The sequence below is a fragment of the Chroicocephalus ridibundus genome, chromosome 3, assembly GCF_963924245.1.
Source record: "Chroicocephalus ridibundus chromosome 3, bChrRid1.1, whole genome shotgun sequence".
NCBI classification, from domain to species: Eukaryota; Metazoa; Chordata; class Aves; order Charadriiformes; family Laridae; genus Chroicocephalus; species Chroicocephalus ridibundus.
The window spans coordinates 42,331,820-42,359,627 of NC_086286.1; the positions used below are offsets into that span (position 1 = coordinate 42,331,820).

Genomic DNA, 27,808 nt, shown 5'->3' on the forward strand with positions numbered 1-27,808 from the left:
AGATTAAATTACTCTAATAAAATGCAAGAAGTTTTCCTACATTCACAGACTGCGCATCCCTGATTCCATCTATTTTATGTAGTTCCCTGGAATAAAGAAGAAAATTGTCAGGAATTCAACCTACTAAAAATGTCAGCTACAGAAAACCCCCAAAGGTGAAAGTAATTGCCAGATGCTCCAAGTCCTCATTATATCTGCACTGACAGTGTTTTGGTGCTCTTACTGGCAACTGCATTGCTTTTCCATGTTGCCAAAGCACTCTGGCTAGTGTCAAAGAGCACGCACCTAAGGCCAGGTCCTCAGCTGGTATAACATGGCATTGCTCCAATGGCTTTAGCGTCTGTTAGCCAAGGCTCTGGTCCATATGATTTGGCTGCCAACATCATGGAAAAATTCTTTTGTTCCCAAGCAGCTCATGTTTTTAATAGCTAATTAGGAACTGTTTCACATTCAACAAAATCTCTATTGACCACTCTCCTACAATTGGATCATTCAAGGGTATTTCTTAGGCTTATTCCTCTTTTTGAATGGGCACATTTCTTTTCCTCTTTTGCTTCCCAGTTCTTTGTGGATTGTTGTCTCCTCTAAACATTATCTCAGTGTCTCTTGGAGCTCTCCCATTCATTTTGGTACATTTCCCAGTCCTCTGATTCTGTTTCAGCCGTCACTCATGTCCTCATTTTCCTTCCTTATTTCCCCTTCTGCTCTCATGTTTACACAGGTAAAACAGCACAACAGTTCTTCATCCACTTCTAATATAGTTAATACTAAATTAACACGGAAAGATTTGGTTTTGCCTTTAGAGATTCCAAAGGCAGCACCAGACTTCTGAGGCTTTCTGTTGTCTTTGTACCATGTTCTCCCTGAGGAGAAGAAAAAGCAAGAAACAGAAGACTAGTAGATGCAGCAGTGGAAAGCAAAAGTGATTGAAATCTCTTAATTAAAAAAAAATAATAATTTAGGTTTAGGCCCTGATGAAATAACCATTAAACAGATTGCTCATTGGGCATATAGTTCAATTTTGCATTGAATTCTTAGGCCTAATGAGCAGACAGGGTTGTGTGAATCCCAGAAAACTTAGTACGAGCTCATAAACCAGGATAAAATCTCCAGTACTAATACTAGTTACTGTACAAGAATTATATTGTGAACTGGTTTTTAGCTTTCCTTATCTCTTCCTGAAAAGTTTTCACTGATATTTCTTCTGAGTAAAATAATCTAACTCATTCTGGAGAGGTGGGCCTATGCCAACCTCACAAAGTTCAACAAGACCAAGTGCAAGGTCCTGCATCTGGGTCGGGGCAATCCCAAGCACCGATATAGGCTGAGCAGTGACTGGCTTGAGAGCCGCCCTGAAGAAAAGGACCTGGGGGTGCTGGTAGACGAGAGGCTCAACATGAGCCATCAGTGTGCACTCGCAGCCCAGAAAGCCAATCGTATCCTGGGCTGCATCAGGAGAAGTGTGGCCAGCAGGTTGAGGGAGGTGATTCTCCCCCTCTGCTCCACTCGTGAGACCCCACCTGGAGTACTGCGTCCAGTTCTGGAGCCCCTACTACAAGAGAGATATGGACGTGCTGGAGCGTGTCCCGAGAAGGGCCACGAGGATGATCAAAGGGCTAGACCACCTCTCCTATGAGGACAGACTGAAAGAGTTGGGGTTGTTCAGTCCGGAGAAAAGAAGGCTCCGAGGAGACCTTATAGTGGCCCACCAGTATCTTAAGGGGGCCTACAAGAAAGCTGATGAGGGACTTTTTAGGATGTCAGGTAATGGTAGAACTAGAGGGAATGGATTAAAACTAGAGATGGGTCAGTTCAGATTGGATGTTAGGAAGAAGTTCTTCACCATGAGGGTGGTGAGACACTGGAACAGGTTGCCCAGAGAGGTGATGGAAGCCCCATCCCTGGAAGTGTTTAAGGCCAGGCTGGATGGGGCTCTGAGCAACCTGATCTAGCGGGAGATGACCCTGCCCATGGCAGGGGAGTTGGAACTAGATGGTCTTTAAGGTCCCTTCCAACCCTAACAATTCTATGATTCTATGCTATAAATGCAAAGGCAAGACCTATAAACAAAAGATACCTGGGATCGCAGTTCTCTTCACACACAGGTTTTTTTACACAGATGAAAAACTGCAGATAGATACATCCATTTGACCAAGAAAAGAATGAGTTGCTGGCTCCATCCAAACCTCATGTTCATTTTTACTCCAATAATTAAGTAACAATTTAAAGAAAATATCTGATACACAGCATATTCTTTAGGCTCATCTTCTATACCACAATACTATAATCTAACACTTTCCCTTTTCTCCTCTTTACTTAAAAGCAATAATAGCCTACCCTTGACCAAAAAAACCCAGATTTTGCATTCCATTAGGACTATCTATGTGAGTCCACAACTCTAAAAAAAGTGAAAAAAAAGTAACAGAGACCTAGCAACACTTAAAATGTAAGTAGTGTTTTTTGCCAAGTCTGAATGCCCTTTAAAAATCTTACTTGAATTTTTTCTTGCTTGGTTTTATAAATGGGAATAAATAGAAAAACCAGAAATAAATTATTTTCCAAAGGTCATGCAGAAAGAAAGACTGGATTAGCCCATGGTTTAAGCACCAGATTAGATCTGAAAACATGGTGGCTCTGCCATTAACCCTCTTGTGCAACCTTGCACCAGTCATTTAATATCATTTTGTTTTCTACAGGTAGGATTAAAAAAAAAACAATACCAGCATGTAAGATCTGGGAGGAACTGCAACCATATGACAGAGAAGCAGAAGTGCCAAGAACAAAACTCATGCTTTTGACTCATGCCCATCTATTTTATGGACAAGACTCCCTCCTTGGATAAGCATAAGCATGGAGTTCAAAATACAGGATGCCTCCAGAAACACTAGCACATTACGACAGCGCATTAAGAGGGAAGCCTATTAAATAAAACAAGCAACAATTTCTGAAAGAGAAATTCATACAGCCTTGCACTTTTCTAAACAGTTTTCTTACGTTCTTGTAGTCATTAAAATGTATAAAAATGATTATTTCCAAAACAGCATTACCATGAATTATCACCACCCCTGTTGCCTAGCAACTGGAGTAATTTTTGAATAGTGAGCTACATAAACCAGTATGTGGAGTTTGTGCAAATGGGTATTCATCTGAGGGTTTAAAACACATTCATCTTGGAAATCAGAGGCAGATAATGCAGCGCTAATGTAAAGCTGAAATGCTCTTAAAAAAAATAAAATGGCACTAACAATTACTGCAGCTTAGCAAAACTCTCCTCCTGTAGCAGATCTGAGCCCTGTCAAACTTGGTCGAGGCTGGAGTTGACTGCCTTGCTCTTCCCTGGGCTTGCAAGTGCCCCTTTCCAATTTTTATGAAGATATTTGACATTCCTGCAGAGAAAATAATTTTTGCCCAGTTTTTTGAGGGATTTGCTCATAAGTCGAGAGCAAAAGAAGCAGGTGACATTAAATGGCAATGTATTTAAGTCAAATTAAAAATTCTATTTTTATATAACATACTGAGCTAGAAGAACTCACTGGTTCATACCACGACAGAATGATGTGCTTAGTAAGGTTCAAAATAGGTCTGGACATTAACAGTGACAAAGATATAACTCACTGAGATATTAGAGAGGGAGTATAAATGAAAGAGAGACTATACATGAAAGATACAAACTCCCAGAAATGGCAGCCTGGTCACTCATTATCTGTATGTGGTTGCCCATTATAGGCATTCTTACCCCTTCTTCAGACCCACGTGGAATTTAACTTGAATGCAGGACAAGATCCCAAACCATATCAAACTGTATTTTTTGATGTCTGAGAATTTCTACATTGCTTTCTTACAAATTTACTAGACAAGTTCCTGCTAAAGCCAGTGTCAATTTCTGTTACTATTCCCAAAATTTGGGGGCGGAGCAGGTGGGTTTGTCCTGAGGGCGAAAGATTCGAACTTAATGGCTTCCAAGACTTGGCCTTACGGGTAAGAAAAAAAAAAAAAAAAAGCAAAATGTGCTGAACACCAGCATGTGTTTTTCATGGAGACTACAGGCAGAGAGGCAGATTCATCCCTGGCATAAACGCAGAGCCCACTGAAGGCAATGCAGTAGCATCTGCTTATACCAGCTATGAATCTGAACAAGCTTTTCCCTACAACTACTACCTGTGGAGATAAAGCTGGATACAGCACTGAAGGGAGTTTAAGAGCCTGCAGCCTCTCAGAGTTTAGAGAACTACATTTCTGCTGTAACAGAAAACCTCATGTCTATGAAATTGTGAGTTTCCGGGCTCCCAGGAAGCAATGCAGTGCCTACTGACAGGCTGCCATAAAATACTTCATAGTTGTTTAAAAGCTCAGATAAAGAAAAGACGCTCCATTTTGTGAGCTGCTCTATGGAAATTTGCTGAGATCAGACACACAATGCGCAGTGCTGTCACATAAGAAAACAATTCCGTTGTTTTCCTTTGGTTCCACTCAAAAAAGGCAGTTAACAAAATTTTAATTTTCTCCTTAACAATGAAAGAGAACACCCCTAAGAAAGGGAAATTCTCTCAGATAGATAGGCTGGCTGTTGCTTTAAACAAGAGGTACTACTGAACACATAACACATCAGTCTATGGGATGATCAGCCTCTTCTACAATGCAGCACACGCACTCCCCCCTCCTTCCTCTCTTCTCCACCGAGGAGCAGCACACACCTGTACTGCCGCACCACTGAGGAAACAGTGTTTGCACTCACCCAGCCACCAAGTCTCTTATTTCCATTGCTCATGAACAGATCACATTTGGGAAAAAATGCCTTCTGCACTCTTCTCAGCAAGAAGCGGACAACAGTTGCTCCAAAATCTGCCAATACGTTATTCAAGTTATATTTTAAAAGCCCTCCATAGAAACAGCGATGTTGCCTCTGATTTACAGATGACAAACCACTTCTCTATACTTCTACTCTATACTATCTGCTCTTTTAGGAGCGAATTCAAGAGGAGATGCTGTCCTGAAGAGAGCTCTTATCTTCTTTCTGCAGCACAGAAACACTGATGAGCGAGTGTGCTGGTACCTCTGGCTGTGTAAGTTCAGGAGTGCAACAGCTGGGAATCACAGCAGAAAGAGACTGGTAGTGCAGCAAGTAGAAGACGTGTTTGGTAACACTCTTCTCCCAGTCAGGCATTGCCAGGAAAGGCACCTGTTGTATTTGGTAAGTATTCCTTGTATGTTTAGTTCTAGCCTAGGGAGCATCATTAACACCATTTTTTCTATTCCTACATTTGGCCTTCCCTTCAATCCCCAAAATCCAACAGGAAGGAAGACAGGTTTTTGAAAGGCACAGTCTGAGCTACACTTTGTGAAGCAGAGTTCAAACTATTTTCATACTATGACTAGGTGCTTGATCCACAAAACATTTAATGAATGTTTATATGTACAAATTTGGTTGGCCCTTAACTGAATTCCAGTCTGACTGAGCTTCAGGAACAGGAATATTTCCAGAGAGCATGTTTTAAGCCCAGACTGCCGAAGAATTTTGGAAAATAAATGTTAAAAGAAAAATAAAATTATGACTAAACTCAATGAATCTTTATTTTCCAAAACGAAGTAAACCAAAGAAGTAAAACTTGTCAATACCTTGCAATCTTGAATGAACGTGAGAAAATAATCACATTTGCAGCCTTTAAAATGATAAAGAGAGTAAAATGTATGGACTGAAATATGCTCTGTGAATGACTTGTTTCATTTTTCCTGTCATCCTGGTGTTCCTAACTCCAGATTCTCATATACATGTCCTTCATGAACGGTGACATTCAGTAGCAGTTTGATTACAAAGTGCTACTGTAAGCCATTCCTGTGATGCTAGTTGCTACTCCCTAGGCTTCGGGCTAGAGAAAAGCAATACCATCCACAAAATCAGAAACTTTTCAACAAGAAGTCTGTAAGACTGCCTGGGTTGGGTAATGAATCCAAACTTGCTTTCAGACCTGCACATATGACAAATGGGGTGAGAAAACAGTGAAGTGAAATGAGTACAAAACATACCCACTAGGTGAGCAATTACTCTAATTTCCTAGAAGCTAACTGCAGTAGCAAAGGCCACTTGCCTAGGGTGACAAATAGGGCCTACTTCTTTTTTGCAAGTGAAAGGCTGACACTGAGATTCAAATCACGCAACACTAAAATGCAAAGTAACCTTGGATCACAGAAAGAATCTCATGACAAACATGCATGCTGGCAGGGGGGTTGGAACTAGATGATCTTTAAGGTCCTTTCCAACTCTAACCATGCTACGATTCTATGATTGTGCCGTATATTTTCAAGAAACTAAATTCCACACAATGGACAGCAAAATAATTTTCTCTATAGTGCTGCATTATGGCAGCAACATCTGTCTCTGTGGAGCAAACATGAATCTGTCTCTCAGATGCTTTGAAACATTAAAAAAAAAATCTTTGAACAGTCCCAAAAAACACACTCATAATGTGCTGAAATCCAAGCCTTAAAATCTTTAAGACACCTGAATCCTATTTCAGCAGGCTTCTTCCTTTGCAACCTGAATGTCAAATACAGTGTAATACCAGATGCAAATACCAGATGTAAGGTGAGATCAGGTGTTACTGGACCCTAGGCAGGTTTTGCTGTACCTCAAGAGGGCTGCACTGACCCCAGCAGCCTGTCTCCTGCTTAGCCCACATCTGCCTCAGTCCCAGACAAGCCCACTGCTTGCAAGCATCCTCTCATTAGGTGCAACACAGAATACCACTTACTTGTACGGGATGTGTTTGCTTCCATTGACAAGGGCAAGGATGACGTTCCCCAGTGCTGACAATGACAGACAGAGGCCAGAGCTTCCCTCCCGGTTTTTGCTGAGCACTTTCACACAGCTACCCAGGTCAATAAGGTGCAAGCGGCTGCGACCTCCAGACACTGCCATAAACAAAGCAAGCAAACAGTTAGCATGTGCCTCCAAAACAGCTTCCCAGGAAACCAAAAAACTCAGCACGATTTGCAAAGAGGAAACAATCCAGAAACGCTTCCTAATTCATGTTAGCAGCAACAAACTGTAGGGGTCCTGTTAACTCACTGTCAGCCTTTATTGCTGTGCATTGCTGTCCGCTCTGGACTTGCTTAAAAATTGCCGAGGCTTTCAATACTCACCCGCTCCTGCAGGTTTAACTCTGTGGGAGTCACCACTCTGCTGCTTTTTTTTTTTTTTTTAAATACATCTCTATTAACCTGTACCTGAGTTGGCTCTGTTTCTGTCTCTGTCATTACTGTTCCTCTGTCCGACAAACTATAGGCTGGGAATTGCTGCTTCCTGAGCAGTGATCCTGTGTTAGCTTCTCTTATCTTTCCCATCTTTAATACTGGATCTTTAGAAGAACCTGTGGTGTCTGTGTGATGCTCAACTTTGCTTTAAGTCTATATACTTTACATTATCATTGGGGCTAAGAAAAGGTTTGCCATGCCATGGATGATGCATTGTGGACAAGCTGCTCTGTTCTGAAAAAAGTTTCTGTAAAACAGACAAGGGTTCCCTATGTTTTTTTCTTGTTTTATTTATATTTAAATACTATATTTAAAGTGAAAAGATGCTACCGCTGAAACACCAAGATTAACTGACATTTGCTCTCTTTAAAAACATATGGCTCCTTATGAACCCAGGGTGGAGACTATGTAGACTTCTCAGAAGTGCTTCTAATTCTCTGCTATCTCAGGATAATTTCCTAGCTATGTATTTTTGCATCCGATCTTTGACCACTCCTCCCTATTCTCAAGAGCTAGTTTAGAAGCAATCTGTAGAAAAAGGCAGTTTTATTTCTAGGATCTTAACTCAAAAGTTAAGAGCACTATTTGAGGATGCAACATAACTTAAACAGGATTGGAAATTCGCATCTGAGTTTATCTCTAAGCAAATAGCCATTTTGACACAGAACCTCAACTTTTGCATCTAGTAAAAAAATGTAGTAGCATGTGGGGAAACAAGTTCACAAGCAAAGATGGTGATGGGAGCAACTAAATGATGGGGACTTTGTAAAGGAAGTTTCCAGATACATGTCATTGCTTTGGAAATGTCTCATCAATCACAGAATCATAGAATGGTTCGAGTTGGAAGGGACCTTAAAGATCACCTAGTTCCAACCCCCCTGCCCTGGGCAGGGACACCTCCCACTAGGCCAGGCTGCTCAAAGCCCCATCCAGCCTGGTCCTGAACACTTCCGGGGAAGGGGCATCCACAGCTTCTCTGGGCAACCTGTTCCAGTGCCTCACCACCCTCACAGTAAAGAATTTTTTCCTAATACCTAATCTAAATCTCCCCTCTTTCAGTTTAAAACCACTACCCCTCATCCCATCACTACACTCTCTGATAAAGAGTCCTTCCCCATCTTTCCTGTAGGCCCCCTTTAGGTACTGGAAGGCTGCTGTAAGGTCTCCCTGGAGCCTTCTCTTCTCCAGGCTGAACAACCCAACTCTCTCAGCCTGTTCTCATAGCACAGGTGCTCCAGCCCTCTGGTCATCTTTGTGGCCCTCCACTGGACCTGCTCCAACAGGTCCATGTCCTTCTTATGCTGGGGGACCCAGAGCTGGATGCAGCACTCCAGGTGGGGTTTCACCAGAGCGGAGTAGAGGGGCAGAATCACCTCCTTCGACCTCCTGGCCACGCTTCTTTTGACGCAGCTCAGGATGCAGTTGGCCGCCTGGGCTGCGAGCACACATTGTCGGCTCAATTTGAGCTTCTGAGCTTCTCAGCACAAGCATGTTTTTTCAGTGACCCTGCATTCAGTAGCTGTGGTACCATGCCATGATATACAGACATATAGGTACCATGCCATGGTATACAGACATGTAGGTACCATAGGAGGCAGAAGGAAATAAATTTACACAACATTTTACAGACTTGCTCATAGAAAGAAAGTCAACTATGAAAAATTTATATAAATGTAGAAAACATACAGCTACTAAGGGTATTTATAACCATTAGCTGTAACTTAAAACATCTTAACCTAAACTGAAAAAATAAGGAGAGAGATATTTATTTTGCAAGCACTTCAAAATGCAAGGCTCATTGCTTAGTCCTACTACCCAGTGCCTTGACTGACACAAAACTTCCTATAAAAATATAAAGCCTTTCTGTAGAATGTGTTATATATAATTCTATAATTCTGTTTCAGTTGTAGGTAATAGCTAATTGAAATGAACAACAATAAAACTACGAGTAGATTTTTATCCACAGATGTTTCACCACTGTGCTCTCAGTGGTGGGAAGCGGTGGGATACATCTCATGGGGAAGTATTCACATGCATTATGGGCTCCTGCACTCACTGCGGAAAGTCAGGCTTTCCTGGTGAACCATCCAGGCAGCTGCACCTTCACCTCCTCTGAACTGCTCATGGAGGACTTTTGCCTCCCCACTACAAGTCCTTAAAACTCTTAGACTTAAGAGTCCCTGAGTCCTCTAAGACTGCTGTCCCCAGAAGGCTGAAATTACCTTTTTTGAGTATCCCCCAATATTTCCTTAGAAAACCAAAGAAACGTGTTTAGTTGCTACTGAAAATGACTGCAGGTGACTTTACTGAATTATATATAATAAATATTTCTGTTGCTAAGATTACTGGACATTGGGAAAAAAAAAAGAAAATGAAAGAAAATCTCAGTCATATTGTTTCCACACACACTCCTATTACACAGGCTGAGGAAATCCAGAATACAAGAAATTACCCTATCTTTCCTTCTTATTTAATTTACAAGTCAAAGTAAGACATTTTGAGGATGGCAGATCCACTTGCTTGATCTGAAAATGAAATTATTTGTTAGGCAAGTTCTCCACTAATATGCTTGGCAACTATAGAGAAAAGAAGAGAACTGGAACATCCTAACACTTGTTTTTGTCTGTGGTTGCAGAGACTTCGCAGAGCTGACAGCTGAAAAATGACTGTGCCAGTTCTGCCACAATGCCATTTATTTCAATGGTGGTAAGCCTGCTTCATGACATTCCTGGTAATGAATCTAACAAGGAGGTAAATACAGTACCAATACGTTATTCTAATAGTCATTTTTTACCAAAATCATACGTTGGCCAGCCCTTTAATCTCTTATCCTTTGGAAGCTGGGTTTCCTTTTTTTTTTTTCCTTTTTCCTATCCTTTTTAAATCCTGTTACTGGAATCCATGTATCTGTACTATCTTCACGATTTGGTTTTTTTTTTTTTTCTGAAAAGTCCTTCATTACAGCAGGAGACAGTGATAATCACTAGGCGCCTTTTCTGAGCAGCTGGAATTCCCCCCTCATTCAATTATCAGTGAGATCTGACCCTGCCTGGCTTGTGAGGCCACTCAGATATGGGAATCTGAAGACAGGAGGTGGTATGGCCATGAGACAAAGATAAAACTAAAGGCAGTGGGCAAAGCATGCCATATTATAATCCAACAGGATCGTGTCTTCTTTTTTGAAAATGAGTCATTAGAACCACAGGAAAATAATTTTTCCCCTTTTATTAATTGCATTTGAAACCAGCCGAAAAGGACTGGGTGTACATGTACTTGCATCCAGTAAAAAGGATGGAGCATTAAATAATTGTAATACTAATTCCCTCAAAATCAGCCATCTTTATTCCGATGAACCAGTGTGTTTGAGCTTTCACAGTCTTCCTTTCCACCACAGTGTGGTTAATTAATAAACTTTTAGTTAATTGAGACATCTGCCTGCCAATTCTACAAGGGTTATTACTTAAACACATGCAAACTGCATTTTCTTTTAGAGCGAATTTCTGTTTTTCTCTCTTATAAGTACAATCAATGTAAATTTTCTGCATTCAAACATCAGACATTAATACTGCAGTGATGTTCACCCACTACACATCATAGCTTGCAATCTATTCCTTATTACAAATAACCTGTGCAGAGCCAGGAGCTGAAGCGTATGCTGTTTCTGCAGAATTGCTTAAGACCGCAAATTTAAAGAAGCAGCCATCTCTAGTGTCTTTCAAACAAACATTTTTCCCTGTAAAAAATGATTATTTAAAAAAAAAGAATTTTAATGTGAAAGTTTTCTTTTTTTGGTGGGGCTGCTTCTTATATTATACAAATCTTTTAACGCTGGAACTCACTAAAAAAACCCTTTTGTATATCTCCAGTTATAAACAATTTGGGATACTTGAAACAGAAGATAAATATAATAAAAAAAATATAAATGGTGTGAGTTAAATGAAACCTTTGAAAACTATAGAAACATATAAGTAGACATGGAAGCATCTTGTACTCGTTTACAAGTGGGAGATGGAAGTAAAGACACAAGCCAGTGAAAGCACCTATGGCAAAGAGAGGGAGCAAGCCAACCTGAAAAGCCCAGAGCCCTTACAAAGATCCATGAGAGTGCTTAGTGTACATGTAGTTCGGCCAGTAATTAAAATATCGTGTATCTCCAAGAAAAGCTACAGTTTATGCATTACCAAAATAAGCTTCCACACAAACTGCTGTATTTAGGTGCTGAAGGGGAACAGCTAGTCTAAGGGTGGCAAGAAATTCTCATCCCCAAAACATTTTAATCCATGACCTCAACACTATCAGTAAAGATAACACTAAAAGTCAACCTGAAAAGCACTTCTTTTTTCAGATACAGAGGCCCACACAGTGCTGAGGACGAACTGTTAGTATCTCCACAACGGCAACTAAATTGACAATTAATGGGAATAATCCCCAGTGGCCTTTAATGGCCTTTGGTGGGTCTTTACCAGGCAGGTGGACAGTCTGCTGGTATGAATGGCCCCACCCCATTCTGAATGGAGAACTGTTTAAAGCCTGTCTCCAAGTAGGCATGGAGGAAACTAAAGGGAGAGAGGGGACAGCTTACTTCCGCCTTTGCCGCTCTTCTCCATGCGGTACTGGTAGATATGCAGAGTGAAGAGCATGTGGGAGTTGCGGTGATCCTCCTCATCACAGTCCCTCTGGCTGCTGCGACGCGAGGCAATGGCGGCGTCAAGGAAGAAGGCAGCCTTCTCTGCCGTAGGGGCACGGAGCTCACTCTGGTTCTGGAGCTGCAGGTTAACACAAGGGAGAAATGACCTCCAAACTTCCACACGAGTCAAAACTACCAGACAACTTCCCTCAGTCAACACACACTGTAGATACGTTGGCTTCTGACAGGACCAAAAAGGAGGAGGTGCCCGATGAAATGAGACCCTCCTGACACTGGCAGTGACAATACCATATCCTCCAGGAGCTCCATGATCGAATCCAGGCTTCTGAGGGTTCTTACTTGGGATACCTCTGGTGGCAGTTGTTAAAAACAAACCGCAGCAAATGAAAACTGTCCTATGAGCTGGTCAAATGCATAAATTTGTTCCTTCACTTTCCCAGAATTTTAAGCTATTTATGCCTATTAATTATTCACTATTTTCATCATTTTTACTGCCTTTTTTTCCCCCTGCATTGTTGGCTCTGGCAATCACTGTGTCCTTCTGATGGTTAGAAGTGAAAAGAAGTGGAAGACACATCAGTCCCAAACTCAACAGTTGGGGGAGACTGGTAGGGGCAGGACTACGTGTTCCCCTTCAGAAAGTTTTAGAAGGGAGCAGTCCACAGATGAATCTGGGAAATAACAGCATTGAAGCTTGTGTTCAGGCCCATAGCACGTGGTGAGCAGCACAGAAGAGAAGCTTTTTTCTTGCCCCTTCATACCACAAGCTTATGCACCTGCGCACGAGCCAGGGCAATGCATTAAATGGAACAAGGCAGGTAATACACATACATTCACATTTGCTGGACCTCAGTCCCAGTCACCAGCCTGCTCTTATCTCTCCAAAGTGATAGACAGCATAGGAGGGCAGGTATTATTAACCTCCCATAATGTTAGGAATGCATATGTGTTTCATGTCACCTAAGATTAGTTTGTCTGTGGAAGGGACATGTAACAGTGTAATCTGATGGCATCAGTTTTGGCAGTACACAGAGCTGGCCCACAGCCCATAGGGTAGATTTGTTTCATCTTGTGTAAAAACAGTGAGGAACTCCCATTCACAGAGTTTGCTCCCCTGCTACATAATACAGCTAGAAGTTAAGTTCTCCTAAAGAAGACAGTACTCCTGTCTTCTCTTCATGACCATTAATCAGCCTGAGGAGGGATAAAGCCAAGGCTCTGTATGGGCTGGGGTGACACAGCTGAAAGCTAAGCTCTCTCTAGAAAGAGGGAGGAGGGCAGGAAGGAGTTAACAAGGCAAGCAGAAGGCAGGCCAGTCTGGGGGTTGATCTCACTAATGTAAGCAACAAGAAAATGTGCATACTTGGAAAGGCCCAATGACAGACAGTGTGACATATGGTGATTATTCATTTGCTATACACACTGCTGAGTTTGCGTATCTGTATGGCTATAATATAATATACTCCCTTCATCTGAGGATTTTGAGAATTCAGGTGTAGGACACATGACTCCAGAATGTCACTATATCTTGTAAACACAGGCAAAAAGGCTTTTTTTTCTGGCAATTTCATTCAGTATTTTACACTGCAGAAGTACACAGACGTCTCATGGAGCTACCTTTTCTCCACTGATCTAAAATAATTCATTTTGTAAAAGGTTGTTCTGTCTGTATCTATATGAAAATAAGCAACAATAATGGAATATTTACTATTATTATTGCTATTGTGCTTAAATACCATAGTAAAGAATTAAGCTGTATAGAGGAGCTAGTTGTTACAGTTATGTAACATTTATAACATGCATACGTATGCTAATTCAGATTTTAACTGGCCTGTCTATCACCCCAATGGGAACTGTGAAGACTCAAGTCTCCCATCTTATACTCACTGGACTGCACCCATTACTGGATACCAGGGGGTGAGATCTCATGACACTGCAAATATTTCATAAAGCACTAAAGCCAGGAGTTAAGTGAGAATGTAAACGCTACTTGTTATTCATAAACAAAATGCAACTTTGTAGTCCTTAGGTAGAATGGGAAAGATTGGAAAATATGATCTAAGTATGTCCAAAAGGCTTAAACCACAAAGAGATAAAACGAAATTCATTACTTGCTGTTTAAAATCTCACGATTCATTACTTTTGTGGATGTGAAACATGATTTCTAGATGCTTGGAGCTGGAAATAGGGTACGTGACCCTGTAGGTCCGTTCCCTCCTCCCTTCATTCCCCATCCTTGGACACACAGTGCTCTGCAGGTTCTGGATGGAAGCAGCCTTCACCTTTAAGGTTGAAGGAATGTATTCAAGCTCCATCATGCTGGTTTGCTCCTTCTTCATCTACTCATACAAAAATCAGATATACTCCCTCACAGACAGCAAAATGAAAGCACAGGCCTTTTTTCCCCTCAAACCAAGTGGGGGGCAAAAAAAGGGCTGCTGAGGCTTTCTAGTTGTTACCCAGGAAATACAAAACCCAGTTACTCATTCCTGCTAAACCTCCAAACCTGAGAAGAGTTCGAGTTATTCTTGGCTTGCCCAGCTCAGGAATTTATTTCTTGGCAGCAATTAATAAGTAGCAATTAATGCTTCCTACAATGCTGCTAATGCAAGTGCTATAAATAATGTAGTTTATACAGAGATAAACAGCCATATTAATGGCCTCCAGCTATTTGTGCAGTACTGTAAATATTTTAGCTTGTTGTTTTACGAAAGAGAGATCACACTTTCTTTTTATTTTTTTTTTTAAAGAATGAGGTGAATTTTTGTTTGCAATGAATGTTTTCACGTTTTATTGCAAACACAAGCCCCTGCTCAACATCAGTTATACCAGAGGTACAAATATTTAGGCCAGGAGAGCAGATGGCCCTGCAGCTGCAGGTCATAAAGTTCTTGCATGTTTTAAAGTAAACACTTTCAAGTCTATAAACTTTATGCTCCGGGTAGTTCTTGAATTTGAACCATCCCAATAGCTAAAAAAAAAAAAAGGTCACCTTGCTTGTTTCAGTGTAAAATGAACCGTGGATTCACCTGCATGCCACAAATGGGGTCCTCACAAAGGTAGACACCTGGGGACTGGCCATCTTGCAGGCTTCCTGTAGCCACTTCTGACAACAGGTCTCTCAGATTTTCTTCTTTCCCCCACACCTCCACTGCAGAAATTCGGACAGAGAAGCGTGCTCCTGTCTTCTCTTTGCGTTCATTAATCAACTTGAAGAGCCAGGAGATGGCACATGGGATTATGCCAAGATTTTGCATGGAATCATCCTTCCCGATCATGGTGTATGACTTCCCTGTCAGGAATGGGGGGGTGGGGTGGGTGGAAAAAAGATAACAACATCACTCCCGGGACCTTCACAGCCTTCTGCCAAGAGAGATTATCCTGCACAGCCTCATGAAAACAACTTCTCTACAATAAGGACAGTTAGCAAGGGAAAAAGATAGGCAGGCAGACAAATAGTACATGGAAAATGGAGATCATTTAAAACCAGCAGATGAAATCTTGAGTTGCTTTCAAAAATCATTACCTCAAACATTCCCCTGACATCCCCCATTCTCCAGGCACGGTGCTGCAGGTCCCTACCACACAACATTGCAGCCTCTGATGTGACTGAATAGTGGGGGGAATTGAGGAGAGTAGGAGTGCCATGGTCTCTAAAAATCCCTGCTTTAGATACTGTGAGTGTGATATTCTTTGAATACTATTTTACTTCAAAGCACTCCATTATGCTCCATATGCTGGGGCTGGGATTGACATAAACCTGGTCCCAGGATCATAAAGATGTAACTTCACACAGAAAAAAACAAAACCAGGTACATATGGTCACTTGGTGCTTAAGTGGGACCACAACAAGAAATATATTTTATCTGGGTCAAAACCTTCCCCTGGTTTGCTATTATTTGACTCTGCAATTATAGCTGTGGCTTGTTTCTGCTGTAAAATTTTAATTATTAAGAACTGACACAGAGTATATCTTGTACTGCTTTAGGTGTCACTACATATAGTAGACAAGTTTTCTAAAGCTCCTAAATCTATAAGCAAAATGATAAAGGTTATACATCCTTTCAGGCAAGTACTTGTAGCTTCTTTACCTTGTTTCATTTCTTATGTTGAATCTATGTGGAAAAAGATCAGTGAAGAAAATATTGCTACGCACATGTCTGTGGCAAGACCTGGGTCTATCCATGGTGGGTGGAACGGTGGTGATGTAGTTAAAGCAACTGCAGAGACTCAACTCATGCTCCAGCAAAGCCCTAGCTAGGCCACCTCTCTGAAGGACATGTAGCACTTCTGAGACACCATTATCCGGTGGCTTTCTTTTCCATCTCATTTGCCATTGAGTGTTCAGCATGTCACAGGGGGTCCAATATCCAGGTGCTCATCCTAATGTTACTCCTGTCTGACAAAGAGGGGCTTTGTGGTTAGCTGGACCAGTGGCCCTGCTCCATTCATTGTACCAGACCCGGTGGCATTGCAGCATTCAGTACTCTTCAGTTTTTGTTGCCAATAATTTGGCATAATCATGGCCTGATAGAGCTTGCTCTTCTTTATCGCTTAAAAACTGAATTATCCTTTTAAGTTGTGTGTGTACATCTGTGTTTCTTTGAGACAATAAAGAATGGAGATCATTGCACATATACAATACAACCCTCTTCATTAAAGAGACAGTATTTTCAAAATACCTTCAGGTAAGCATGAACAAAATATACAATTAATCTTGAAATTTAGTTATTGCAAAAGAATAATGTGTTAATGATGACGATTCTCCCTTTTATTTTCTTTCCATGAATAACTGAAATGCTGTTGATGCATTTGCAAAGAGCAAGTTTTGATCCATTTGTAATATTCAGTTAACCATTACAACAGGATTTGTTGGAAACAGAAACACAGCATCATAGAATGGTTTGGGTTGGAAGGGATCTTAAAGATCACCTAGTTCCAACCCCCCTGCCATGGGCAGAGACACCTTCCACTAGACCAGGTTGCACTAGATTAGAATCGGAAGTGAATCATGAGTGAATTGTCTAATCAGGGAATAGAATACAAATCAAACTATTTGAGTGCCCAGTCACAACACTTCAATAGCACCATCACAAACATCAAGTACTTGAGTGGATACTCAGAGCGTTTACGCAGCTTGATAAAAGCAGTATTTTGGCAAACAGTCTCCAATTTTGTTTTCCCTAATCTAATGTACTAGCAATCTTGGGTTAAAAATATTCACTTTGCTGCTTGAGCAGGGAAATTTAACAATACCAACCAAGTTTGGCATGGCCAAAGCAGAAGACGCAGCCATCTGCCCCATTGACAACAGACTGGATCACCTCAGCCACAGTCCCAGCGCATACTTCAGCCTGTCATGAGTATTAAAAAAAAAAAAATAGGGAAAAAAAAGAAAGAAAATAAAATTATTAACAATAATAAGGAAAATCAATAGAGTATTTTCACTGGAAAATGGTCATAAAGTCATCAGTGGTCCAGATAGCGTGTTGAAGCACCAAAAAGTCTAATCCTGCTTTTCTCACTCATGTGACCTACTTGTGTAAGCACATGAAGCAGGACTTTTGCTCTGTGCCAAATAAGTTTCATTTGCTGAAGCATCAACATCCTTTGTAGGGTTAAACAAAATATACACACTGTAAGGTGATGTGGTTGGTTTGTTACAACTGCCTATTTAGGGGACTTTAAAAGTACATTTTTAATTAAAAAACAATCAAACACTGAGGAATTTTTACAGGCTCTATTATTTGCCCAATTATGGGCTGAGTTCAATTCCACTAGCAGGTGGGCAAGGAATGTGAGGGGAACAGCCTCTTTGGTATTAGCTAAGTGACATTTCTTATTTTTTCTCTATGTTATTATGAGTCTTAGCTTTTAGCAGCAGTAGGCTCCATCCTGAAGATTGTAGCAGTATTTTAAGAAGTACAACACACAAATTTACCCTGGGCATTCTTAGATTTAAGGTTCAAGCAGGCTGAATGGTCTACGGTGCTTCTGCGGCAACTGCCTATCAATAGTGGGTCAAACTAAATCAGAATTTGCAGTTTAGGCTTTTACGTAAAGCACTTGATAATAAATCATGTAAATTCACCTAGTTCATAGGTATTTCTAGACTATCACTATAATAGTAAATACAATGAGCCAAGAAAGGGACTGTTCACAGGCCAGCCCTTGAACGCCATCCAGGCATTAGTCTGGGAGGTGCAAGCTGCCTGGACCGGAACTAGGTCAGGGACTGACCTAATGATATGGCCATATGACAGTGCTTTAGCTGGCCCTGTGTCCTAGCTTTGTTTAGTTTAGTTTAGAAGTACAGAAACAGCCTTACAGTACTGTTTTCTAATTATACTTTGCAATGTTACTTAATTCTTCTACTGTCCTCCTCATGACATTTGGGTAACATAGTTCATCAAAACAAAGTCTAATAAAAATAAAAAATCTGAATATACACATATGAATAAAGATTTGTGGACTAACAGAACACTGTATAAATAATCCTTGACTTCTTAATGAATAGAGGACTGCATTAGACAACTTCAGTTCTGATCAGATTGCCATATACACCAAAAAATAAAATTTTATAATATACGATAACTTGTTGATATTGAGGATTTGCCTATGAGGCACCATTTAGCACATTTATTGCACATATAATTTTAGGAGCAATTATTTACAGTAAAGAATAAAGAAAGCACGCAATTATCAAGATACAATTTAATAAACTGATTTCACTATTGATGACATCAGAGGACCAAATTCGTCCCTGGTGTAACTCCACTGAAAATACTGCTGTTGCAGCAGAAATGAATTTGGGTCTGGTGCGTGCTATTGTTTAGATAACTGTTCTGATCATACATTGCCTACCTGTGATGCATCTTGGGGGAAAACTGCATCAAAAGCAAACATCTTGGGTGGAACCTGGTTGCCCCTTTTCTGGAAAGCATTCTGACCTCCACAGGCCAAGGGGTCATACAGCGTGATTTGCTTCTTACGGGGGTCAACTTTTAAGAAAGAGCTGGACTCAGATGTGTCTCTGGCAAGGGTGGAAGAAATGCGCACCATGACTTTGACCTGTCAGCAAACACACAAAAAGATGAGCGCACTTGATTAGTCTGTTGGATGCTCTAGACTGTTGAATGAACTTTCCAATTACTCTCGACCAAATCATACTTGCTTGCTGTAGCTAGTGTTTCAGTGGAAGTCAGTGAAGACACAGGAATTATTATAGGCAGAACCTGGCCTAAAATACACAGTGAATAAAGCCAGAACTCATCTCCATCTACTTCAACAAGCAACTTGTGTATTTGAAATTACAAGTGACATTATGGTGGTTTAGTGTCAATGTTACTCAAGTACAATGATAAGGTATTACATCACCTTGTCTTACTCTTAATATAAATTGAAAATGAACTGTACCCCAGTGGCCCAATTAAGAAAAGCTGAAAGGTAATCTAGACTGCTAAACTATCAGAACTGCTGCAGTTTCTACGAAGCAGTCTGATCAATAACAGTACATAAAAGCCAGATCTGTAATTTACACCTTTCCGATTCTAATCCAAATGCAAAAAGATGAACTGCTCAGTTTTAAGCGTGATCATCAAAGACTTGTGAAAAGAGCCCTGTTTTAATGGTCAGATTTTGAAATTATCGTCAAGGGAGTGGAATGTAATAAGCGATAAAAGATTTGTTAAAACATGTTAGCTCACGACTCATTAAATGGCTACATAATAAGACATTACTCCTAAGACAAAAATACATCTTCATGGATTTAATGAGGTTATACTGCATGCTTAACCCAGTCGGTAAGCAATTTAGATGTAAGTAAAACTCATGACAATCGCTCTGGCTTTGGTTCTCCCCATAAATTCACCACCTGCAGACACATGAGTTCCCGAACTTTACAGGGCAAACGTCTCTGCCAGCTCTTGCCTCTAGCCACACCTGCACACTCTTTGTCCTAGAGCAGACTGACTTTCACACCAAGCAGACAGAACTTTGATCTTAATGCCTCTGAACTGTATGTCACTTATATCAAACCTACCCACGGTTGGCATGCAAGTGACCACAAAGGGTCACCCCTTGGCAGAGGGTGGGAGCACATCTGCTGTTGGAATGGCAGATGCACCCTGGGAGGAGGTTGTAGCTCTAAAAGTTAGACAAGACTGCAGTTCCTGTTGGCCTCACTGAGACTTGTGCTCTTTGTATGTAGATCTCATTTCTTGCTGGCCTAAGCTCATCCCACATGGAAATAAATCAGCTGCTTTGAGAAGTAAAATCTGGGCAAATTCATTTTTGACACAAGTCCTTTGAAGACAATGGAATGAGATCAGAGATTAATTGGGATTATTCAGTACTTTTGTGATGTCTTCTCTATATATCTGTGAGTCAAAGTGGTAATTTGACTCCACCTATTTTAACCTGGGAAAACAAGTGGTCATTAGATGGTTAATGGTTACAAATTTGTGCACATGATTTCAGTTTTATACAATTAGTTGAGGGAAAAAGTACTGCCTGGGTGTGAACGGGTTCTCTTCTCAACTGTTCATCTGAGCTGCTTATGAAACTAACCTCTAACTGAAAAAAGCCACTTAGAATATTTTGCCAAGTGCATTCTTCTAATCCCAACCCTAAGCAGAGCTGATTTCTACTGAGGACAAAGGCAGCCAACACCCCCAGACAGTCCACATGAACCAGGCAAGGTCTGAATGTTTATTTCAGCCCCAGGTCTCCTGGCAGCTCAGAAGGGAGGCACTAGTCAAATTGGCAGGGAAGGGAGGGAGTTCATCACTGTGAATCCTAGAGCAGCAAGAAAACTAAGAGCAATATCCGTCTTGATCTGTTTTCCTATTTTCAACTTTGGATGCCTTTGGCTTTTTCTACTGTGTCCCACATTTTTAAACAGATGCCAATATCAAGAGCATTAGACTGATCTGCTGGAAACCGAAATAAATGCTATTCTTCAACTACTTTAAATAAAATACTTGGTCTCTGTAGAAAACCGTTTCCCTATAAGTTTATGTGTATTTTTGGCTGCTATGAATCCATGTTCTCCAGATCCCTGATCCTTGTGTGCAAAGGAGAGTTAACTGAAGACCCTGGGGCTAAGTTTCTTTGGGTTTTAGAGAACAGATAGTGTGTGAAATTTAAAAACCCTTCATGTACAGGCAGCCAAGAGTTCTTTCTGGCTTCAAACTGTATGGGCATTCAGTTTTAACTTCAGCTACACCAGTTTTGTTACAGCATAATATCACTGGTTTGGGTCCTGATTTAAACCTGTTCACACAAAATCAGATTAATACCTGTCACTCCTTACTCCTAACTTCCAACAGCTATAGTGATAGAAGCTGAGGCATCAGCTTTCTCTTTCCCTGGAGTAAAGGACCAATTTAACTGAAATCCTAAAAATTTACTAGCATCAGATAAATGGAATGAACCACTATTTAAAAAGAGCTCAACTCAGAAGTCTCAGTAGTTGTCTAACAGCATACATTTTCTGACCGTTTGGCTCCTCAACTCTGGCAAATATAGACATTTCTCAATACAAATACTGCTATTGCCACTAACTTTTGGATTTCCTGTGCATTGGGGATTTTCGTTTTGAGACTTAATAGTTCATAGAATCATAGAATTATTTAAGTTGGGAAAGACCCATAAGATCAAGTCCAACCATTAACCTAACACTACCAGGTCCACCACTAAACCATGTCCCTAAGCACCATGCCTATGTAGAATCAGAGAATCATTTAGTCTGGAAAAGATCGTGTTCATGTGTGTTAGGGCAGAGGAATATCACATTGATTACATGTGGGTATATCCTGATAGTTGGAACACTGCTTACTCTGAAGCTATTTTTTTTGCAGCTGGCATGAAGATGTCTGTGTGCCTTGGCACAGCGTATCGTAGGTAGTTCCCCTCACCTCCATTTAGACCTGCCTGCAGGAGCTATCTCCATCCAAGCCAGTTGTCTGGCCCCATCGTAGACAATAGAAACAGAGACTTCTAGCACTTAATTCGCATGGTCTGTTTTATAAAACTGCCTTCCAGATAAGACAAGTTGGACTCCAAAAATGCTTCTTGCTTTCTCGGTACCACCACAGGCATCTTAAATGATTACCTGAGATATAGGTGCCTACATTGTAGGCTGTCTAAAGTTACTCTTTTCTGTAGGAAAAATAAAAATACTTTTCCTGGGCAGCACAGTCCCTGGCCCAAATTCAGCAGCACACACAAATCTGTGTGACAGTCTTCAGCAAAACTCACACGCTAGCCAAAATAAAGATGGGTGCATGAGTGTGATGGACACTGAAGACAAGTAGTAGCAATAGATTATTACTTGAACTCATCTGGTAATTTGAAAACCCTAGAGCATTCTTCCTGGCCAGTTTCACACCAGTGTAACTCTTTCAAATTACTCCTGATTTACATTACATCAAATGAGAAGACAATTAGATCCTGGCTGTGCAAAATGCATGTCCGTTATATGCCATGGGAGCTGCGACTATAGCAAAAACCCAACAAGCAGGCAAGATACAGGGAAACTTCACCCCTGAGAAACACATACTGGAATTCAGAACTGCATACATAACTGTGGCCCAATAAGCTAGGCAGCCCAAAACACGTTTTAAAATATCTGAGCTAGAGGTGTCTTCCAAGCAGAGAGGCAGGTTTGTGGTCTGGCAATCAGGCTGAGATTGGGGGGCTAGGACCCCTCCTAACGGCTGCACCTCAGATGCAATACGATTGTGAACTAGAGTGATATAATCTCTGTTTTACACTCCCCACTGGTACAATGGGCTGAGTCGAAGCCTACTTCACTGCAAGCATATGGATACATTCAGTCACTACCAGGCTCAAAGGACGGGCAGTTGCCATGAGGTAGGCACCCCATTACTAAACACTATTATGCATGGAACTGAAACCCAAGGATTTGTGCAAAGCATTTCCCAAAGGCAGTTATGACAACAGTAAATCAACTAAGCTACTAGTAGAAACGATGGCAGACTGTGTCCTCCTGCTCTGTCGTTTCACAGTCCTTCATGCAATTTATAGCTGGGGGCGGCTCAAGTCCGTGCTGGCCCCTGCAATCCATGCCACGGGGGAGGCAGCGTGAGGATGGGTCAACTTAACTCAGCCAGCTATGGGGATAGCACAGGAACTTAATGGACTTAAAAGACTTCAGTTCAATTTAAGGAACAGATAGGCTGAAGATCACCATGCTGCTTTGGGGAAGGCAGAAATACAGTATGGTTAATTTGAAACTAACTGAACAGTGACGTTAAAGAACTCTAATACTTTATACTTGCAATTTATATTTAAATAAACTGTAAATTGAACTTCTTAAAAAGAATAAAGCAGGTTTTCTGCTTCACTTCCTATGTGTCATTACTCCTTTAGTCCAATGCTACAGTTTCCCACTAATCTCTTGTAATTGAAGGGTTTAAGAGATACCACTTGCGATTAATGGGACCACTCAGACTGCCAGAAATTCTTATTTGAATCCCAGGGATCAGGTCTTGGCAGCGCCCAGCCTTAGATGCACCTCTGACTGTTTCTATGGGGAAACATGAAAGCAGACTCTTGAGACATGCACTGTTGGTGAAACAAACAACCTGGGCCTAATTTTGATCTAATTTTACACTCATGCAAATCTAGCTGAACTCAGCAAGAATTACCATAGTTTATGAGCAGAGAGAGAGAATAAAAGAAAAGGGCACTTGCTCTGCATCATTATTGTGCCTTTTCTAGGCTATAACTTTACCTCTTAATTCTGCTTGTGTTGGAAGCATTTTTTAATATGTTTTCTCCTGTGAGTTCACAGAATTTCATTTGACAACTGTTCAATCCAATAGGACCCCGTTTACTTCTCTGGATTTCAGTTCCTGCCTACAAAGATTTGTTCTGTTCTTGAATGCATTCTACGGTCATTGAATTCCACAATATTAATCCCGATGCGCAATGCTACAAATGAAAGCAGAACTAGAGCTGCACTGTTTAGGTTTCCTCAACAGAGTTTCCTTGTATTTCTGTCTATGTATTTATTTCATGCATATATATATGTGTGTGTGTGTGATTAAATTACATACACGGTTTTTTAAAGAAACGGATATATATTTTCTGAATGTATAAAAATATATATATACATTTTCCATAAATTTATCTCTAAATCATAATTATTGGCACTGAAGAGTTTCTTCACAGGTACCATTCAGTAGCATGAAGGGAAGATATAGGGGAATTGCTGTAATATCATTATGCTTCTGTACTGTAAAAATAAGCACAGACCTTTTAATCAGCTCTACTACAATTTCAGCTCCTGAACCACGTTCCTGTGCCTTCTCCTCTTTTATCTACTGCATCCCTGTATACACATCAACTATTTCTTGAAGAGAGAATTTCCTAATTGCAGAATTTTTCCCCAGCTAAACTCAACTTGTGACCTACTATGGACCTTTTGTTATGTTCTTACTATGTGGAGAAGGACAAAGGTTCAGCAGGCTCTGCAGAGTAGAGCAACTGGTGCCACAGGAAAAAAAGAAAACAAGAGTCCAGCCCCAGCCACTGACGCTCCCATGTCTCCTGTGCCTGCAGGGGTCTGTCTGGAGGACCAGCAGTGAAAAGAGCACGGAAGGTGGGAGAGGTGAGCTGTGTCAAATCTGTATAAAACACAACTAACTGCAAACAGAGGTTGGAACAAGGCAACACAAGCGATTGGAGATTGACACTGGGGATATTATCACTTCCTTCTACTCTTGCCTGTAAGATTTCGTTTGGGGTTCATTTATCTAATTACTGCAGGGACAGGGCTAGACAGCTGTTGCTTTGGGCACTGTGCTTGCCTTTATGAGCTGTTTTTCTCATCAATCATTTGAGCAGCTTCTGCTGGAGGTGTGCTGGGTAGTGGTGGGAGGCAGGAGCTGTGGTGCAGTCAGGGGCGAGACAGGCCAGCCGGGGCTATTGAGCTGCATTAGCACTCCATCAATGTAATGGCAATCACTGGCTGCAGGAACAGCCTTATTGGAGGTTAATGAAGAGTGGGGTTTGTAATTTCTCACTGTTACAGTTGTAAATAATGGTGGCAGGCATGCATTTTTGCTGTAGCCAGCCACAAAATACTACAGCACAAGAAAACTATGACATCCCAAACACACACTTTGCATGTGTGTGTAGACGCTTTTGCATGGTGGATGTAAAGCTAGCCTTTCTATAGTACCCAGAGAATATAGAAACAGTCTGTTAAGCATTTTAAAGGATCTTTCTTACAGATTATGAGACAATTAACTGATCATGCTAAAATGAATTCTAGGAGATCAAGATAAACAGACTGAGCCAAAATGAGACAAATACAAAACTGTATGAATGGATGTTGTTTTAATGTAGGTCTCCTGGTCACATTTGAGAACAAAACAAAACCAAACCTCGGATAAATTTATGCCAGTGTAAACTGGTCAGGAAGCATGCGTAAGCAGGCCTTATTCTCCTCTTATTCTGTTTTTAAAAAGGTAACTCTGGTAGGCTTCAGTGCTTCACTTTAGCACAAATGAGAAAACGCTCAGGCCTGATTGCTCATATTCTTTGTGGAAATGGCTGATTCTGCTACTGCTGCTTTGGAAAAGCAGTGAAAAGAATTGAAAAAAAATACCATTAGGACTCGCAGGTCCCCTCTTTTTTACATCTATCCCTCTGTTTCTTTCTTGTGTAATTGCTAGAACTTTACCAGCTCATCAACCCCATCCTGTACAGCAGTTAAACTAATTTGCACTTGTAGCAATAATGGGAAGAACTGTAAGCGTACTATACCCAAACACCAATCATACTATTTGAAGAACTTGCCCTTATCAAGATTGTACCCTTTTTCAATTGGATTATGTAACTGTATTGGTAAATTCAGTAAAATCTGCTGTGAAATATGCTCAGGTCACAGGCCATGGCTCAGTGACCTCTTGTCTTGTTTGAGTCAGCAGTAGCTTTGAGTTTTGTCACTGTAATTTGCTATGGTGAAAAGACAGCGCTGAGCACCGACACTGTCTGAAACCAGCACGTACATCATCCCAGTCACTCAACTGTCACTTTGCTACTTCAGCATTTACTAGATTAACATAGAGCACTGCAACTTTCTTCTCTTCTTTAAAAAATAAAAAAGACATGAGGATGATCCTGTCACAGAAATAATCTCTCACTAAGTTACCCCACGTGCCCACAAAAAGATTGTGTGTTCCTGGTTTTCCTTTTGATTCCTTCTGATCTCTTTGAGGGAAGTCTGCATTTAGGACCGGCACGGCTGGGACAGTCTGCGTGTTGCCTCAAGCAGGAGGAGGATTTTCCCCAGCTTCTGACGCTCTTCACATTACCTGCACATGCACCCACAGAAGCGTACCTGCAATCTGTGATGGGGTTAACAACAGCCTAACTCAGCTCATGTGTGGGGATGAAATTTCAGCTTGCCTTTTTTTTTTTTCTTGAGAATATCTTTAAACATCACTGTTAGTGACACTTTCATAAGAACTGAACAAACCAAAACAGCCTTCAACAATCCCAGCATGAACAACATGGGATCAGCTGGCAAGCCTTGTCTTCCCTGCAGTGGATCTGCAGATATGTAAGCATGCACCTACTGGTAAAGTCAGCAGATGTCTGTCTTAAGCCTCTAACACGCTACTGCAAAAATTTTCTCTGCTTCTCTCACTACTATAAGAATTTATTTTTCTGCACTGAGTAGCAAGTAGAGTTAGCTGACATGAATTTCAAGAGCTCCCTGTTTTGCTTCACTTTAGTGACCTTTTAGAGTTAGAGGGTTGGCTGACCCCAACTAACCAAAGGGGTAGCCCATACCATATGACGTCATGCTCAGCAATAAAAGCTGAGGAAAGGAGGAGGAAGGGGGGACATTCAGAGTTATGGCACTTGTCTTCCCAAGTAACCGTTCCACTTGATGGAGCCCTGTTTTCCTGGAGATGGCTGAACACCTGCCTGCCGATGGAAAGCAGTGAATGAATTCCTTGTTTTACTGTGCTTGCGTGCGTGGCTTTTTCTATTAAATTGTCTTTAGCTCAACCCATGAGTTTTCACTTTTACCCTTCTGATTCTCTTGCATGTGCCCCTGGGAGGGAGTGAGCAAGCAGCTGTGTGGGGCTAAGCTGTCTGCCGGAGTTAAACCATGACATAGTCCCAGATACAGAGCATTGCCCAGCTTGGCTATGTTTTCCATTCTTTAAGGTAAGAAACTCAAGTGGTGCAGTAGTGGCCTCCTAAGCATGTGATGTACCTTATGTTGCTCTGTTCGTATTCCAGTCTGGCTTGGTGTCTATGGATCCTACAGACAGATTCACAAAACCCAGGAAACACATTTGCAGCACCACTGAGGCAAGCCTCCCTAAAGGAACTTCTCTGCTCTCATGATAGAAGACAAGGCTGCCATCGTTCTTGCTACACAATAAGGTTGCCATCAGCCTTTGTGGGGGAGGGATCTGGCAGTGGCGAGTCACGTGGCTCTTTCTCATAGGCCATGTTCATATCCCGCTGTAGCGCAGAAAGACTGAAGAGAACTTTGCTTCACTCATTCAAAGTTTCCTCCTAGAAACCTGCCCTTCCAGCAAAACATGACTGTACTGCCTTGGCTGCCACAAGGACTGGAGGTGATAGAAGGCAGCAGCAACATCAAGAGTAGCAGTACTCAAGCATGCTCATTGATAATTATGTGTCCTATATTACTTCTAAGAGCCCTGGTTTCCCATTTTGTGAAGCTGTGAAAAAGGTGTCCAGGATGTGGCTTGGTAAGTTTAAGCAGGCAGGTCATCTTATCCCTAATTAGAGAAAGGGTGGCACAGAGGGCTTCACATTATACATTCTCAGGAGAACAGGAACTCCCAGATGAACAAGGCACTCTGTTTTTTTTCTCTAAAGAAACAAGAA

The 27,808-nt window shown here is 41.2% G+C and overlaps 1 protein-coding gene across 3 annotated transcripts in view; it reads right to left on the reverse strand.

The window, feature by feature from the left end:
- The window catches only part of KIF26B (kinesin family member 26B), a 302,116-nt gene that overhangs the window by 52,603 nt on the left and 221,705 nt on the right, over positions 1–27,808 (reverse strand). For all 3 annotated transcript variants that reach the window (XM_063328903.1, XM_063328901.1, XM_063328902.1), the window contains 5 exons: positions 18,764–18,970; positions 17,160–17,253; positions 14,929–15,191; positions 11,834–12,017; positions 6,750–6,909 (listed from right to left, as the gene is read on the reverse strand). In XM_063328903.1, the coding sequence (XP_063184973.1) occupies positions 6,750–6,909; positions 11,834–12,017; positions 14,929–15,191; positions 17,160–17,253; positions 18,764–18,970 (908 nt within the window). The remainder of the gene's footprint in view (positions 1–6,749; positions 6,910–11,833; positions 12,018–14,928; positions 15,192–17,159; positions 17,254–18,763; positions 18,971–27,808) is intronic.